At 26.2% G+C, this 18,236-nt stretch overlaps 1 protein-coding gene and 1 pseudogene across 1 annotated transcript; both read left to right on the forward strand.

The window, feature by feature from the left end:
- The first annotated feature begins 542 nt into the window (after nt 1-542).
- On the forward strand, nt 543-3,556 carry LOC112737123 (transcription factor bHLH121). The gene is made up of 5 exons (XM_025786896.3): nt 543-734; nt 1,733-1,848; nt 2,446-2,573; nt 2,654-3,127; nt 3,230-3,556. The coding sequence occupies exons 2-5, from the start codon at nt 1,749-1,751 to the stop codon at nt 3,365-3,367; spliced, it is 840 nt and encodes a 279-aa protein (XP_025642681.1). The 5' UTR covers nt 543-734; nt 1,733-1,748; the 3' UTR covers nt 3,368-3,556.
- Nucleotides 3,557-4,856: 1,300 nt separating this feature from the next.
- The window catches only part of LOC112732607 (aquaporin NIP6-1-like), a 93,943-nt pseudogene continuing 80,563 nt past the window's right edge, over nt 4,857-18,236 (forward strand).

Here is an 18,236-nt window from a genome sequence, read left to right on the forward strand (position 1 = left end):
CGTTCATATATCCTTTTAGCAATTATTTAAAAAATATTAATTAAAATAAATAAACAATGTGAAAAAAGAAAACAGTTCTATACACTTTGTAGAGTAATAATATTTCAAAATAAGAATAAAAGATAAATAAGTAATATAAGAAAAAGTTTCTCAATCAAAAATTTCTTTTATAATCAAGTACGTGAAATTATTTGAAAATTTTTAATTATATAGTCAACTAGTTGAAAAATAAGCTAGTTATATATAAAAAAAATTAAAACAACTTTCTATTACTCTAATTTTTCAAATTTTAAAATTAAAAAAAAATTAACTGAGTTGGTTTATATTATATTTAATTTTCTAAAATTTTTTATAATTATTAACACAATTAATATAAAAATAATTATTTTTACTCACATAATATTATATAATTAGATACATTTATAAAATTATTTATACGGAAAATACATTAAAATTAAATTTTTATTTTTATCTGAATACATCCTATTAATAAACACCTAATTGAAATTATTAATGGTTCTTTTTTCTATATACGACGTCACAAAACCGTCGTTTGTTCCTATCCACTCACAAAACGACCTACCGTTTCACTCTTCTCTCTCTCTCTCTTTCTTTGAAGGTCACAACTCACAACTCGGACCAACAAAAGACCAGAATACGACGATTTCATTTTGGGCAAAAAATTGTAGATAAGAATCCCAACACACCGTAGCACCCTCTTCCCTGTAATCCAGGTAAATTCTCTCAGCAACACCTTTTCTTATTCATGCTGCTTCTATATTTGTTGTTCCTTCATCAACAAGACATTCTTTTTTACCATTTGATCACGAAAATTTTCTAAACACTTGAATAGTTTTGATTCCATCCAATACCCAATTCTGCATGCAAAATTATTGTCTTACTGTTTCAAGTTCCAATCTTTATGGATTAATTGAAATGGGTTTTGGTGCTGTTCCTATGTTAATTTTCATTTTTGCTTGATCCTAGCTCATTGTTAGTTCGGCAAATTGGTTCTGGGTTTGAAAATTTGAGCTTTGTGCTTTAAAAATACTAGAGTTGAAGCCCTAGAGTCGCTTAAATTCCATGTAAGTTAGGTTTTGTGTGTGACCCATTGGTCAATGGAGTAAAATTGATGATCTATTTAATCCTAAATTTGTATTGTGATTAGCTACTTGATTTTACATTGTTAGACATATTGAAGCTTTGCAAGTAACTGCATGAATGTGCTTTGTTGTAAAGGGTTTTTGAATTGATGACATGGTATTCGAGATTGAAATCAAATAAGTTTTTAACTCAGGAGTCAGAAAAATTAGATCTTGACCTTTTCCTGCTTGATAGCTTTAGTAGATTATCTTGTTACTAGAAATTGTTGATTTTTTGTGGCCCTCACCAGTAATAGATTTCATTGAGATGTTCCTGTGTCTATTGCTTAAAAATCATAGACCAGAACACTGCAAACGGTTTTAAATGGGAGAAAAAAAAAATCTTGAGAGGGTTGTAAATACAGCTGATTATAACTGAATAAACTGATAAGCGCCACATGACCGAGTTACTTTGAGTTTAGGTTATAATTCTGTGAAACTAAATTTTGTTATCTAGAATGTGTTCAGATGTGGCTAAAATTGATGCTTGAACTGTAATTTGATTATTATGGTTTGTCTCCTCCAAAGTAGAACCAAATAATGTAACCTTTGGTTAATTTACTTCATTTTTCAATCTTATGTATCTGCAGCATCTAATTTGAACCAATGGATGGTACAGCTGCAAGAAAGTCTCAAAAGGCTGACCGAGAAAAAATAAGGAGGGATCGACTCAATGAACAATTTGTAGAACTCGGCAGCATTTTGGGTAGGTACCTCCACCATCTTACTTCTGAAAATAAGAAAAATTGAGTAGACTACCAAAACTTCCATGGCTTCTTGGCATATTCTGTTAATTTGTTGCTATTCTTCCTGACTTTCTAATGATTTACATAGGGACTCCTTCATTAAATAATCTACTAATAGCGAAAGCCTCACATTAGTTTGGATTTTGTTGAAAGCACTCGCAATTATTCACTTGTTCAGAATTCTCCACGTATTTTTTTCTATAAAATACTTTCCTTCTTTGAACCCTGCTTTCTGTATATGAATTAGAAATTTAGTTGTTTTGTTTTACTTTTCTCTCGGTACTGGTTTTCCCATGAAGAACTTTAGTGTACCTGTTGTATGTTTTAGGAACAATGAATTTTGCTTGTGTTTTCAAATTTGTATAATGTTAGTAATACTTTGTAAAGAAATAAGTTGGAATTTATTATTTTCAACTTGACATCACAGAAATTATATGCTGATGAATGGATCAGAATTTGTTGCACGTGGTTTCTTTATAATTTATTCATATGCTAGTCATTTGATGCTAAGAACAGATGAGACGGCACTTCTCTTAAAATCACTATCTAAATTTCAGACCCTGATAGGCCTAAAAATGACAAAGCAACCATTCTTGGTGATACAATTCAATTGCTGAAGGATCTTACTTCTCAAGTTGGTAAACTCAAAGATGAATATGCTGCACTAAATGAAGAATCTCGTGAAGTAATATTTCCTCTTCTAGATTTGATGCATTCATTACCTGAAAACAATAAAGGAATAATTTTATCATATTCAATTTTCAGTTGGCTCAAGAGAAAAACGATCTCAGGGAAGAGAAGGCTTCTCTTAAAACAGATATTGAAAACTTGAATAATCAGTATCAGCAGCGACTGAGGAACATGTTTCCTTGGACTGCAATGGATCATTCAGTTATGATGGCTCCACCATCATACCCATACCCAATGCCAATGGCTGTCCCTCCGGGTTCAATTCCCTTGCAACCATACCCATTCTTTGCTAATCAAAATCCGTCTGTCATCCCTAACCCCTGTTCAACATTTGTTCCTTATTTAGCACCAAATACCCTTGTTGAACAACAATCTGCCCAGTATGTATCTCCACCGTCTCATCCAGGTACTCGGTCCCATTTGTCAAGTAAACATGACACCAGAAACAAACCACCCAGGGATAGGGAGAGCAAAGCAGAAAAAAGTGAGGCTTCAAATGATGTCACCACAAACCTTGAGTTGAAGACTCCTGGATCTTCTGCAGATCAGGTTAGCGTTGTTTTCTCAATATGGTAACTATTAACTAATGGCTGTTATTGAACAAGTACTGTATTCAAGTGGTGTTTTGTGCTTGAATTTCGGGTTTTGCAGGATTTATCGTCAGGAAAAAGGAAATGCAGCAAGCCATTGAGGTCAGAAGGGAGTTCATTAGGTAGGTGTTCATCGTCACATAGTGTTCAGGACAGCTCATCAAGTAGTGTCGATGGTAGCAGAAAGGCTAACGAATGAGAACGGACTTATTTATGCCTCCCTATAATCCCTTTGGAATTTTTCATTGTTCACCTGCTGGAACAACCCTGAGTTGGTTTTTGTTCTCAGCAGGGTGTAATGTAAATGTAAATACTACCTAATTGATGTACCAAGAGAACATATATTACCCAATTCAATGAATCTTAAAGTTTCTCTTGTTGGAGAAAAGAGATTGGCAGGTCTTGTTGCTGTGTTTCTATTTTATTGTTGTTGTATGAGGAAATTTACCACTGGTTAATCCCAATAGCAAGAGAAGGAGACTCCATCTATTTCAAAACGTTTAAGGGAATAATTTATATAATTGTAAAATGGTGGCCTATGGTCATAAAAAGGACCAACTGAACAAGCAAAAGAATGGTGGGTCATAAAGCCAAAGACACACTTGTTCAGGCATCTTGCAAGGGTTGTGAGCTCTTAGTTATACAAGAAATTATGCATATATAATAAGCCTAATTTTGGATGATGTTTAAATGATCATTTATATATATATAATAAGCTAGATCAAGATAGGCCTAAGTATTGGTGGTTGTGCTTTTGTGTTACCCTTTCTAATTCACTATTCAAAATTTCTTGGGAGTATAAAGCCTCAATCTTGAAGGTAACTGAAGAGTCCCTTTTTTGACCTCCAAGTGTGTGATTGTTCTCATCCTTCTCAATCAAGAAACTACTCTTGGAAGATGCAACCATTGTACAAAGCAAAACCCTGTTGGTAGGACACAACAGAAGTTACACTCAAAGAATATATGCCAAATCCAACCATCAGAAGCAAACTAAAAGTCCAATCACCTCTTATATAATAAACCTCAGATTACATGCACTGGTGTGCTTATGAGTGAGTGACAAAAAAGAAAAAAATGGGGTGGTTCTACACAAAGAAGAAAAAGCACAAGAGTGCAGAATGGAAGCAGGAACGCACTGTTTCTTTTTCTCCAACTCTCCATTTGCTCATGCTACTTGCCATTGTCATTAGCTTGTTATGGCTTTCCCATTTCAGGGATTTCATTTTCAACCAGTAGAATAACAAGCTGCAATGTCTCCGTTGAATGCAGGCATTTTGCACATATGTTGCTTTTGTTGATTTATTATCGTAAATGCTTTGAAGTTTGAACCACTCTTGACCCCAGAAAAGTATAAATCTTTCTGAGTATCACTAAATATAATAATACAATAACACTAAATTCATGTAATTTAATCCAGTATTACTATAATTCAAGGAGATTATCCCATATATCAAGCACACTCTAATTATTTTATTAGAATATTCAAAAATTTCTCTTGAAAGGGTAACTTCCTATTTAGTATATGAGGCCTACATTCATGCATAACTCATAAATTGCAATCAGACTGTTTTTTATCAATTCAGAGAGAAGGCTCTATTCACACCAAAGAACAGAACAAGAACTACTTGAATAATCAGCTAAAGAACAGAACAAAACAATTATTAAAGAGATTGAGAGGAGTAATAATAATGGAGAATTATAATAATGAGGAAATCCCATCAGCGCCATCAACACGAGCCACACGAGGGACTCCAGGTGCACCTCTCTTCGGAGGTTTCAGATCCATCAACAATAATGGTGGGGTCTTAGTAAAAAATCACTCCTTTCATAACTAACTTTTCTTGTAACTGTTTCCTCAACTAATTTCAAATTTGTATGATTAGGTAGGAGCAGACTTCGTTGGCACATTTATGCTGATGTTCGCCGGAACAACGGCGGCAATAACAAACGAGAAGACCAATGGATTGGAAAGTCTGATGGGCTGCGCTGTCGTCTTGCGGTGACGGTGATCATCCTGTCCACCGGACACATATCCGGTGCTCATCTGAACCCCGCTGTCACCGTATCATTTGCTGCCTTAAAGCACTTCCCTTGGAAGAAGGTAAGAACTCAGTGATCTATCTATATATGGAATGCATGTGAATGTTCACTAAAATATATATGGCATGCATGCAGGCACAGATATTGGCATCAGTGTGTGCCGCATTTGCACTGAAGGGAGTGTATCATCCATTCATTGGGGGGTGGAGGATATGGCCAAGCTTTTGCTTTAGAATTCATCATCATTCATCAGCTTTAATCTCATGTTTGTTGTCACTGCTTTCAATATTATATATCACGAGTTCTTACATTCTTTCATGGGAAGTGCTTCAAAGCAGCAAAGGAAATGGTGACAGCAGGGTTGAGATGAGCACCGGATATGTGTCCGGTGGAGAGGATGATCACCGCCACTGCAAGCCGGTGATGACAGCGCAGCCCATCAGACTTTCCAATCCATTGGTCTTCTCGTTAATTATTGCCACCGCTGTTCTGGCGAACATCAGCATAAAGGTGCGAACCAACTCTGCTCCTACCTAATCATACAAATTTGAAATTAGTTAAGCGAGGAAACAGTTACAAGAAAAGTTAGTTATAAAAGGAGTTGAGAGATAGTTAGAGATGTGGCTTATATCTTTTTGGCAAGAGGAACAGAAGGAAATGGCAAATAACAAGAGACTTTGAGTAAGAACACTTCATTATAATTACTCTTCTTGCTCTCTTTAATAATTGTTTTGAGAGAGAGATAAAGAACTTGAGATATACGGAGAAGTGTAAATGAATGGAGAAGATATATGGAGAAGTGTGAATGATTGGAGAAAGAAGGGTAAAGAATTATAGGGAAGTGTGAAGTCTTAGCCTTTATATAGACTTATAGAGAAAGGGGAAGGAGTGATGAAATAGTACATACTTTATTTCTTATTATATGTACGCTTTTTTTTTTTTTTATCAATTTTTCCTCGGCAAGACCTTTAATTTGCTATTATGAGAGCAACAGTGAGAAAGAACAACAAAAAAGGATTTTAAAATGGATTTAACTATATAAATTTTGTTTATAAGATGATCCTTATCCTTTTTAATGTTATAATTGTTGTTGTATTTAGATGATAAGGTTGATCAAATAATTATTTTAGTTGTTTTAAAAGTAAGCTAAAATTTATATTTAAGCATATCTTAACAAAAAAAATTAAAATATTGATTCAGGTAACATTTGCAAGAAGGGTGTTAACAGATTCAGATTTAAGAATAGCTTATAATTAAGCCTTTTTTCTTTTCAGTTATGTTAGTAGTTGGTAGCGTTAAGGATATAGATATTATGGTTTAGATTTATGTATATTTTAGCTTTCTTTTTACCTTATTGGCAATAATATTCAGTTCCTTCAGCTATTTAGCATTTATTCAAGTAATTATTATAAACTTTAGGTATATTTTAATTTGTTTGATAATTCTCAAATAGTATATATCTCAATAGCATATAACGAATGAAATTTGTTTGATGGAAAGATTTTGAAATTTTGAAAAAGAAAGTGAAAGGATGGAAGGTCAAGGTGTTAGGACTCATCAAGAAGGTATTTTTTTTATTTGAATACCAATCTATTGTTATTTTATTTTATTGTGATTGTCTACTTACAAAATTAGTTAAGTGAGGAAACAGTTACAAGAAAAGTTAGTCATAAAAAGAGTGATTTTTTACTAAGATTCCCACCATTATTGTTGGTGGATCTGAAACCTCCGAAAAGAGGTGCACCTGAAGTTCCTCGTGTGGGTCGTGTTGATGGTGCTGATGGTGTAGAATAAGTAGACTATCTTATAACAATAAATTCAATATATACATGCTTTGTTTATTTGGGTAAGGAATAATATCAGGACAATGAAATTATGAACATCACATGGGTCAAGGGACCCTGTTTCTGACTACATATTACACAGAGAAAAAAAAAGACATTGTTAAAGTACATGTATAGCAATTTCCTCGCAAAGCAAATGGAATGACCTTTCATTGAATGCGTTATGAATATTCAAGGATACAGCTAACTTTCAACCTACTTTAATGGTCTCTAATAAATGCATTTCGTCACTTGTTTAGTAAATAGTGTTCAATGGGTTGATTATGCTTTCTTGTACTATTCACAAGTGAAAAAGGCTGATTTATTTTACTCTCAACTGGAAACATAGTAAGAAATTAATTAAGACGGCAAACACTTTATCTTTTAAATAAAAGTGCTTTTGTTTATAAGCACGGATATTCAGATAAGGACAGAAGAGATATAGTTGTATTTAAGTAAGTGATATATAGGCTAATATATTATATTTTGAAATACTTAATTAAACATTACTAAAAGAGATAACTACTTTTTTTTTTCATTGTTTTTTAATTAATTTTTTACAATTATATTTTTTATCATTATATCTTTTTCTTCTAAATTTTGTACGAAGAAAAATGATAATAAATTGAATGTTTCATAAATTATTCTATCTTAAAACCTAAAATAAAAATTACATTTAACTATTATTGGGTACTTTGACTTGAGTTTATATTTAATAATGGAAATGTTTAGTACAAAAAAAATTAATAAAATATTATAAAAAATTGTCTTATTTAAAACGGAAAGAGATGACAAAGAGCAAGAGAGTTTCATATCCTAATTATAAAAGAAAGAGAAGTTACAGAAAGAGAGGTTACAATAATGCTTGAGTAGTTGAGCTTGGATAATGATATATCCCTAGAGCTTGAGCAGTTGAGCTTGAGCAGTTCTTTAAATATGCAGAGGGCGTACAACCCGTACCTCTTTCTTATGCTTGATTTCATACATGATTTATAAAAATAAAATACACCATAATTAAATTAATTAATTAATAATGCAACATAGGATATATTAGTATGACACCATATGAAATTCTTTGTGTTTCAAAAGAAGTAGAACTTACTGTCAAATATTATTAATTTTTTTTATTATGAACTTTTTTACTACTACCTACATGATAGTTGTAGAGTAGTAGAGTACCATCAAATATAGGAAAGTGAAATCCTATACATTATTATCCTTGTCACATTGTGTCTATTCACATGGTTTTTGGAACAATATATATAGACAGTCATTATTAGTTATTTTTTAGTTGACATCAATTAAATCACAACATTCAATTTTAAAAATTATATTGGTTATATTAATTAGTCATTATAATGTCATGATATTATTTAATTATTATTATATAAAAATTGTGAATAAAAATTCACCTAAAATTCACTTAAATATTAATTAATATGGATCACATTATTTTAAAGTATGGATCTTATTAATGAATTATTTTTTAATTAAATTGACTTATCCACTAATTTTAAAACCTAAAATAAAAATTACATTTAATTATTATTGGATACTTTGACTTGAGCTTATATTTAATAATGGAAATGTTTAGTACAAAAAAAATTAATAAAATATTATCAAAAATTGTCTTATTTAAAACGGAAGGAGATGACAAAGAGCAAGAGAGTTTCATATTCTAATTGTAAAAGAAATAGAAGTTACAGAAAGAGAGGTTACAATAATGCTTGAGTAGTTGAGCTTGGGTAATGATATATCCCTAGAGCTTGCGCAGTTGAGCTTGAGTAGTTCTTTAAATATGAAGAGGGGGTACAATCCGTACCTCTTTCTTATGCTTTATTTCATACATGATTTATAAAAATAAAATACGCCATAATTGAATTAATTAATTAATAATGCAACATATGATATATTAGTATGACACCATATGAGATTCTTTGTGTTTCAAAAGAAGTAGAACTTCCTGTCAAATCTTATTAATTTTTTTTTATTATGAACTTTTTTACTACTACCTACATGATAGTTGTAGAGTAGTAGAGTACCATCAAATATAGGAAAGTGTAATCCTATACATTATTATCCTTGTCACATTGTGTCTATTCACATGGTTTTTGGAACAATATATATAGACAGCCTTTATTAGTTATTTTTTAGTTCACATCAATTAAATCACAACATTCAATTTTAAAAATTATATTGATTATATTAATTAGTCATTATAATGTCATGATGTTATTTAATTATTATTATATAAAAATCGTGAATAAAAATTCACCTAAAATTCACTTAAATATTAATTAATATGGGTCACATTATTTTAAAGTAGAAATTTTATTAATAAATTATTTTTTAATTAAATTGACTTATCCACTAATTTTAAAACCTAAAATAAAAATGACATTTAACTATTATTGGGTGCTTTGACTTGAATTTATATTTAATATTGAAAATGTTTAGTACGAAAAAAATAATAAAAAATTATAAAAAATTGTGTTATTTAAAACGGAAGGAGATCACAAAGAGCAAGAGAGTTTCATATTCTAATATTTAAAAAGAAAGAGAAGTTACAGAAAGAGAGGTTACAATAATGCTTGAGTAGTTGAGCTTGGGTAATAATATATCCATAGAGCTTGAGCAGTTCTTTAAATATGCAGAGGGGGTACAATCCGTACGTCTTTCTTATGCTTTATTTCATACATGATTTATAAAAATAAAATACACCATAATTGAATTAATTAATTAATAATGCAACATAGGATATACTAGTATGACACCATATGAAATTCTTTGTGTGGTGAATGCTATGGTGCCTAAGTCATGTTGCCTAACTTACTAAAAAAGCAAAGAAATAACATTTAATAAATTTTAAATATTTTATTTTTATTTTATACATTTTATTTTTTACTTATAAAAGCAAGTTAGGCAATTTAGGCACAATAATAAAAGGCACCATAGAATTCACCTCTTTGTGTTTCAAAAGAAGTAGAACTTCCTGTCAAATCTTATTAATTTTTTTTTATTATGAACTTTTTTACTACTACCTACATTATAGTTGTAGTCTTGTAGAGTAGTAGAGTACCATCAAATATAGGAAAGTGGAATCCTATACATTATTATCCTTGTTACATTGGTAGCGTTTAGTGGAGAGACAGAAATGGAAAGACTGAGATTGAGAGATAGAGATTAAGAGATAGAGATTGAAATAAATCTCATTATTCTGTTTGGTGCAAAGTGAGTGACAAAAATTGAAACAAAAATAAAACTCTAATTTAATTTATACAAAAGGTAAAATTGGAATTAATTAATTGAAATGAGGATATTTTAAGTATAAAATGTTATAAAAGTTTCAGTCTCTATTTCTAAAAATTTTAGTCTCCTGTGTCCCTGCTTTTTGGAGGTACTAAAATACTAAAATTTTAGAGACAGAGACACAAATTTTAGTACCAGTCTCTCAACCAACAAACATAATATTGAGTTTCAGTCTCTCAATCTCTGTCTTAATACCTCAAAACAAACACTACCATTGTGTCTATTCACATGATTTTTGGAACAATATATATAGACGGACTTTATTAGTTATTTTTTAGTTGACATCAATTAAATCACAACATTCAATTTTAAAAATTTTATTGATTATGTTAATTAGTCATTATAATGTCATGATATTATTTAATTATTATTATATAAAAATCGTGAATAAAAATTCACCTAAAATTCACTTAAATATTAATTAATATGGGTCACATTATTTTAAAGTTGAGATCTTATTAATGAATCGTTTTTTAATTAAATTGACTTATTCACTAATTTTAAAACCTAAAATAAAAATTACATTTAAGTATTATTGGGTGCTTTGACTTGAGCTTATATTAATAATGAAAATATTTAGTACAAAAAAAATTAATAAAATATTATCAAAAATTGTGTCAAATCTTATTATTTTTTTTATTATGAATTTTTTGAATATTACCTATACGAAAGTTGTAGAGTAGTAGAGTACTATCAATTACTGGACAGTGGAATCCTATTCATTATTATCCTTGTAATTTTTATTCCCATTCTGTCTATTCACATGGTTTTTGAAACAATATATAGAAAGAGCGTTCATTAATTATTTTTCAGTTGACACTAATTAAATCACAAGATTCAATTTTGAAAATTATATCGACTATGTCAATTAGCCATTATAATGTCATGATGTTATTTAATTATTATTATTATATAAAAATCGTGAATAAAAATTCACCTAAAATTCACTTAAATATTAATATGGCTCACATTATTTTAAAGTTGAGATCTTAATGAATATTTTTTAATCAAATTGATTTGTCCACTAATTTTAAAACCTAAAATGAAAATTACATCTAACTATTATTGGGTGCTTTAATTTGAGCTTATATTTAATAACGGAAATGTTTAATAATAAAAAAATTAATAAAATATTATAAAAAATTGTCTTATTTAATATTTATTAATTGTAATAAATACTAAATAAGATCGTTTTTGTTTTTCTTCCTAACATTACCGATTTAATAAATGTCGTTCATAATAGGAGAGTTGAACTACTTAATAAATTAATTTAAGACTATAAATAGCATAAACAAATTTAAATTATTTATTAAAAAGTGATCGCCACTTCCATAGAATTATTCACTGAAAATTAGTAACACGATATAATTTTATTTCTATAATTGATAAAGCTCTACTACCTTATAACTATCATATAAGTATTCAAAAAAGTTCATAATAAAAAGATGGATCATAATTATCGCAACTGCAAATATCTACTAAATATCTAAATTGATGTACTTAGCAACTGAAAATAAGTATTAAATAAAAAAATTTCCATCGTTAACAACACCACATATTCTTTTCATTCTGTGTTTTCACTAATAACCATAAAAACGCGTAACCTCTTCTTCAATTTTTTATTTCAATAATTTATCCTTTTCAATTTTTTTTAATTCTCTTCATTGAATGTTCTTCTCTATATATAACAATTATTTGGATGAATTTTTATGGTTTTATGAACTAAACAACGATAATGCCAAATGTTGATTTTTGATGCCAAATATAAAAAGAGGAAAAGAATAATTAGCAGTGATCAATATTTTTTTATAGATCTTATCATTTTATTTTGGATATATTCTATATGTGAGTACTTTATACCAAGAGTTTGATCTCATTCTTCTGTTATTAATTTTTTTTATCTCATTATTGGATTCGTAGTTCTTTTACTCTCACCACAAGATGCACTTTTCTATATTTTTACTATTTCCATCATTCTCCTTCTTTTAACATCGTGATTGTATTGCCTCCATTCACTACAATTACAAATTATTACCTTTATTTTAGTTAAATCTCAATTTTTAAATTTTTTTTGTATTGAATGATATTATTTTTTTATTTTTAAAATTATTGATTATGTAAAGTATTGTGATTAAAATTTGAGTACATAAATATTTATTTTTAAATTAAATTAAATAAATTATATAACAAAAAATTTAATGATTTTGTATTCCATAATATTGTTTGGTATATAACCCTGATTATTTGATGAGTTTAATTTTGATAGCGTTGTGTAATTAGATTCATGTCAAACTATTTTACACTAATAGAATATCAAAATTAAATTCTTATTTGATTAACATTGAAAAGAGGCAAAAAAAAAAATTACACCTACCAATAATTTGTTAAAATATTAATATGTTTATTTCCTAAACAATTAATGATGTAGAGTACTGATATTCAAGTACATGCAAATTCGTTCATAATTAAATTAAAATAAATAACTTATATTGCAAAAAAAAAATTATTAATTTAATATTATTCATTTGACATATGGTACTAATTATTTGATTGGCATATAAAAGACGCAAAAAAAATATGTACCTATATGGTAAAGTAAAAAAATTCTCATGGATATTTTGTTAATTCTTTTTTGAATTTTTAATCAATTTTATGTTAGTTAATATTATTTTTTTTTACTGAATATTAGATAACATATAACATTGAACATGTGGTAGGATAAAAATATTTATTAATTAATTTTTTATAATAACCTGATAACACAATAAACATCGATCTAAATTTTCTATTATATATTTTTTAACGTTTCAACTTTTACGATATTATACAGCCTAATCTAGATAGCCAAAACACAGTAAAATGAGTAACAAAAAGATATAAAATTTTACTTTTTGTTATGTGGTACAAAGATGATATAATAATATAATAAATTGTAATAAAAATAAAATAAAATAAATAAAAACAAGAAGATATAAAATTTTATTTTTTGTTATGTGGTATAAAGATAAAATAATAATATAATAAACTGTAATATTCTAATACAAAAGAATATATCAAGAGCCTTTTATTTTTTTATTTTAATTTTGTTAAAAATACTAATATCATTTACTTTTAACTTTTAACTTTTAAAATAAATGCAAAGATGTGACCTTTTGTATATTAGATAATTTAAAAAATTTATTATAGAAGAAGTTAAGAATACGAGTGAGAGACAGAGGGAATTTTTTAACATATTAAATTTGCGTTATATCAAGTGATGATTAAGAAACAAATTAAAACTCTAGATTCAAAAAAATGTCTCTCTTTTTACAATGTTTCACCTTAAGTAATTATTTTTTTATAGATAGTATTTAAGTAACAAACAAAATAATAAAAAGGTTCGTATTAGACTATGAAAACTAATGTCATCTTTATACTATGAAAACTAATGTCATCTTTAGAGTATGATCGCATTATTTCAAAACATGCAAAATATTATAATAAAATATAGTTTAATTAATATAGTTTAAACAAACGTACAACTTATATAAAAGTAGTCAAATATAAGAAATAATAACTTTCTTTTATTCTAAGGGCTTATATTAAATTGCAACTTAAATTTATAATTATTAGTTAAAAATTTACAATAATGTACTATTTTTATTAAATTAGTTAAAAATAATATATTTTGATATTATTTTTATAAATTATTAACATCAAATTTTAATAATTTGAGCAAAAATTTTGAATATTTTATGTCGTACATCTTTTTTAATAGAATAATAAGACAATTTAAAATACACATCAAGAAAAAACTATTATTTTTATACATCTAGATATTCAAAAGACACAAAAATAAATTCTTTTAACAACACTTTAACGACTGATAAAAGTTAACACACTAAATGATTATAGATCAAAGTGATAGACAATATTAAAAGTTGCGATAATAGTACTTGATGATCATTAATTACGATCGGGTGAAGAGAATGTGGGAAGAGACAAAGAAAATGAGAAGGAGAACAAGACAATAATAGTGTGTGATATAGAAAATAATAGTAAGAGAGAATAATTGTGTGTGATACAATAAGAATATATAATAAAAGTATAAATTAATAATTAAAAAATAATAAAATTAAAGATAATTTAATAAATTAAAAATAAAATTTAAAAAATAAAATATTTTTTATCTATTAGAATTATAAATATAAAATTAAAAAAATACTTTAAATATAAATTTTTATCTTTACTTCAAATTAAACACTTTTAAAAAAATAAATAAATAAATTTTATAATATTTATAAATAATTACTTTATAAATATTTATCTTAATTTTATTTCACATAATAACAACATGATAAATTTTTTAATATCTTATTTAATTTAAATTTTTAAATTTTAACGTCCTAAAAGTTAAATAACTTATAAAATTTTTATATTTATTTTTAAATATTTTTTATTTTTAATTTTAAATTATTTTATCAAATCTATAATTAATTGAATTCATCCCTATAATAAGAAATCAATTTAATTGAATAATCTTGGAGCATTTATATAGTTATTTCTATGGTCAATAAATCCGACAGTTTTTCAAGATTCAAAAAGTTATTGATAAGAAAATGTAGGATGAATTACGAAAATTTTTCTCAAGTACATAATTTTTATATTCTTTTATTTTGTTTATTAATTATTTTTATAGTTTGATATTTAAAAACGAAAAAAATAAGCATTTTATTTCTTCTGTTTTTTTATTATTTATAGAAAAATGAAGGCCTCTTTAGATTTAGATCCATATTTTGGCCTATCACTTAAAAAAGATAGAGTCAAATATAAATATCTATAAAATTTAAATAAAAATGGTCTTTTGTAAATAATTAATATGTATTTTGGTTTATATATAATCTTTTTGAATTAGGATAATATTATTATTATCATTATTCGTTGAACTATGTTGTTTCTGATGTTTTATATATATATATATATATATATATATATATATATATATATATATATATATATATATATATATATATATTTTATTGTGTGTTTTTATAATTTAATATTTTAAAGATTTTTTTATAATAATTTTAATTTTAACAAAATATAATATAAATAAAGTCACGTTAATATTAAAATAATAAAAAAATATTTATTTAATAAATTTTAAAAATAAATAATATATTAATAAAAAATTAAAAATAATTTCTTAAAAAACAATAAAAAAGCGGCTGAACAGTCGTGCCTGTTGAGCCGTTAGTTAATTATAACGAGAAAAAACATCTTATAGATTAATCTTTATTTTTTATTTAATTTCACTCTTCAAAATAAAAAGTTTTGTATATTATTTCTTATATATATATATATGAATTAATTTTTGTAAGATAATTTGTCTATTCTATTTAACTACTTTTAGTATTTAGTTTTTTATAAGAGTAATTAATCAATAATTTAATTGTTTTCGATGATTTAAAATTCAGTGTTATTATTGCTAACTGTTGACATATAATAGAGAATCAGCATATTTGATGTATAAACAATTTAAATTAAAATGATTTTTATTATATGATAAAAATTTTAAAATTTAAAATTATTGTCATTAATTAAATTTTGATATTGGTCAAGTGAAATTTAAAATTATTTTATATAAGATAATAATAAAAATAAAATAAAAATTTTATATTTATTTAATTATAAATTAAATATAAGATAGAATAATTTATAAAACATTCAATTTATTATATTTTTCCGTACAAAGTTTAGAAAAAAAGATATAATGATAAAAAAAATATAATTGTAAAAAATTAATAATGCACCGTTTCATTTTTATTAAAAAGCTGCTGATTCATATATCATAATTCATAACACAATAACAATATTATCAAATTGAAAGGAGTGGTATGACACCATGCATACGCTACTATATTATTATTATTATTATTATTATTATTATTATTATTATTATTATTATTATCTATCATTGCAACTATCTAGCTTAATGAAATAAAAATATGTGGTTAATGTGTTTTTCATGAGAATTCTTAATTATTAGTTCTCTCAAACTTGAAAAAATCTAATTAAGTGAGATTCCTTGTGTTTCGGAAGATATATAATTCTTTGACAAATTTTATTAATTTTTTAATTTTATTATGAACTTTTTGAATACCACCTATATGATAGTTATAGAATAGTAGAATGTTATAGAATATTAGAACATTATCAATTTTAGAATAATAGAGTCTTATTTATTATTGTCTATTCACATCATTTTTGCTATTATATATACTTAAAATAAATAAGTTTTCAAATTAATTATTCTTAAAAGATATATATTAAAATACATATATACAAATTAAATATGCCAATAAAACTTATAAATTTATGTGCTTATAAAATACGGCTTAATCCATCTCTTTTTATTATTATTATTTTTTTAATATTTTTAGGTTATGTTAACAAAATTAAGATAACACAACTTTCTTTATATAAATTTACATGTGTCCTATGTAAAAAAGACTAAAAGTGTGTTTAGTTTGTATTTACTTTTAGTGTTTTATTTTTTTAAAATTTTATGAAAAAGATATATATAAAAAATACAAACCACAAGCACAATAAATGTTTAAAATATTTTCATATAATTCATGCGAATTTATGCATAATTGATTGTGTAAAATAACTTATAAATTCTTACCTTATTACAAATATTTTAAAGTAATATATATTATAAGTTGAAACTCTAAATTATTATAAGTTCATTTTATTATTTTGTGGGGATCAGATTGAATAATATATCATTTTTGGTTTTATTTATTGATTATTATATGATTGGGTGCATTTATTAGTAGTCAGACATCCGAAGTTGTACATGTTTAATCTGCAAACTGCAAAGGACAAGAGTGAATGAAAAAAAATATATTAAAAATGGGTGCATATGCGTCTGCAATAATTATAGTTTCCAATGAAGTGAAGTATATATTATATAAAACACAATAAAATTTTCAAGTTGCCTCTGCAAATGGATCGGATACTCTGATTTGAAAATTTTTCATGGGATTATTATGTATGTGATAAATTTTATAATTAATTAGTTATTTTTGTAAGTTTTATATTTGATCTCACTTTTTTAAACTTTAGTAAACATGAATACTATTCTATTCATTTGTTCTTTATTATCTTCTAATTAGTTTAAATTTTTTAAAAAAATTTAATATTACTCAATAATAATGCTTATTTACTAGATACATTTAGAAAAAATTAAATATATCTTGAATAAAGGGCATTAATTTGCTGTGTGTTGCACTATTAATCAGATAAATAAAATAAAATATTTTTTTTCAGTATGTATATGGCCATATGGGTAATTAAGAAACTTTGTGAATAAGTGAGCCAAATAATTGGTTGTATATATCTCTTTATTATTATTGAAAAAGAGTTAACCCAGAGAAGCAGGCTTGGTGGTAAGGCGGTGCCAATAAAATCCAAGTTAAAATGCTATGGACTATGGTTGCTATATTTGAGTCAATGAATATAGAAATAATAATGTTTGAAAATATATCCATCTATATTAGAAGAATTTGTACCTGGTCCCAATAATTCAACTTGCATGAATATAGGTTTGTTTATATGTGTGACATGAATATGTTTTGGCAGTGAGATATACCGCTGTAAAATCTTACATTTTTTAAATAATAATAATAATAATAATAATAATTGAGATGAGATTTTGGAATTTTTGTTTGTTTATTATTGCACCATGAACGTAAGCTTGCTTATAATATTGATGAAGTTGTTTATGGTGATAAATAAAGGCTATTGGAGAGTTAGCGGGAATCGCGGTGAGAGCCACTGTCATGCGCAACATTCTCATAGTCCGGTATATCCTTCTATCAAATCTACCTTCACTTTTATATTATTATATAA

Source organism: Arachis hypogaea, chromosome 13, assembly GCF_003086295.3.
Source record: "Arachis hypogaea cultivar Tifrunner chromosome 13, arahy.Tifrunner.gnm2.J5K5, whole genome shotgun sequence".
NCBI classification, from domain to species: domain Eukaryota; kingdom Viridiplantae; phylum Streptophyta; class Magnoliopsida; order Fabales; family Fabaceae; genus Arachis; species Arachis hypogaea.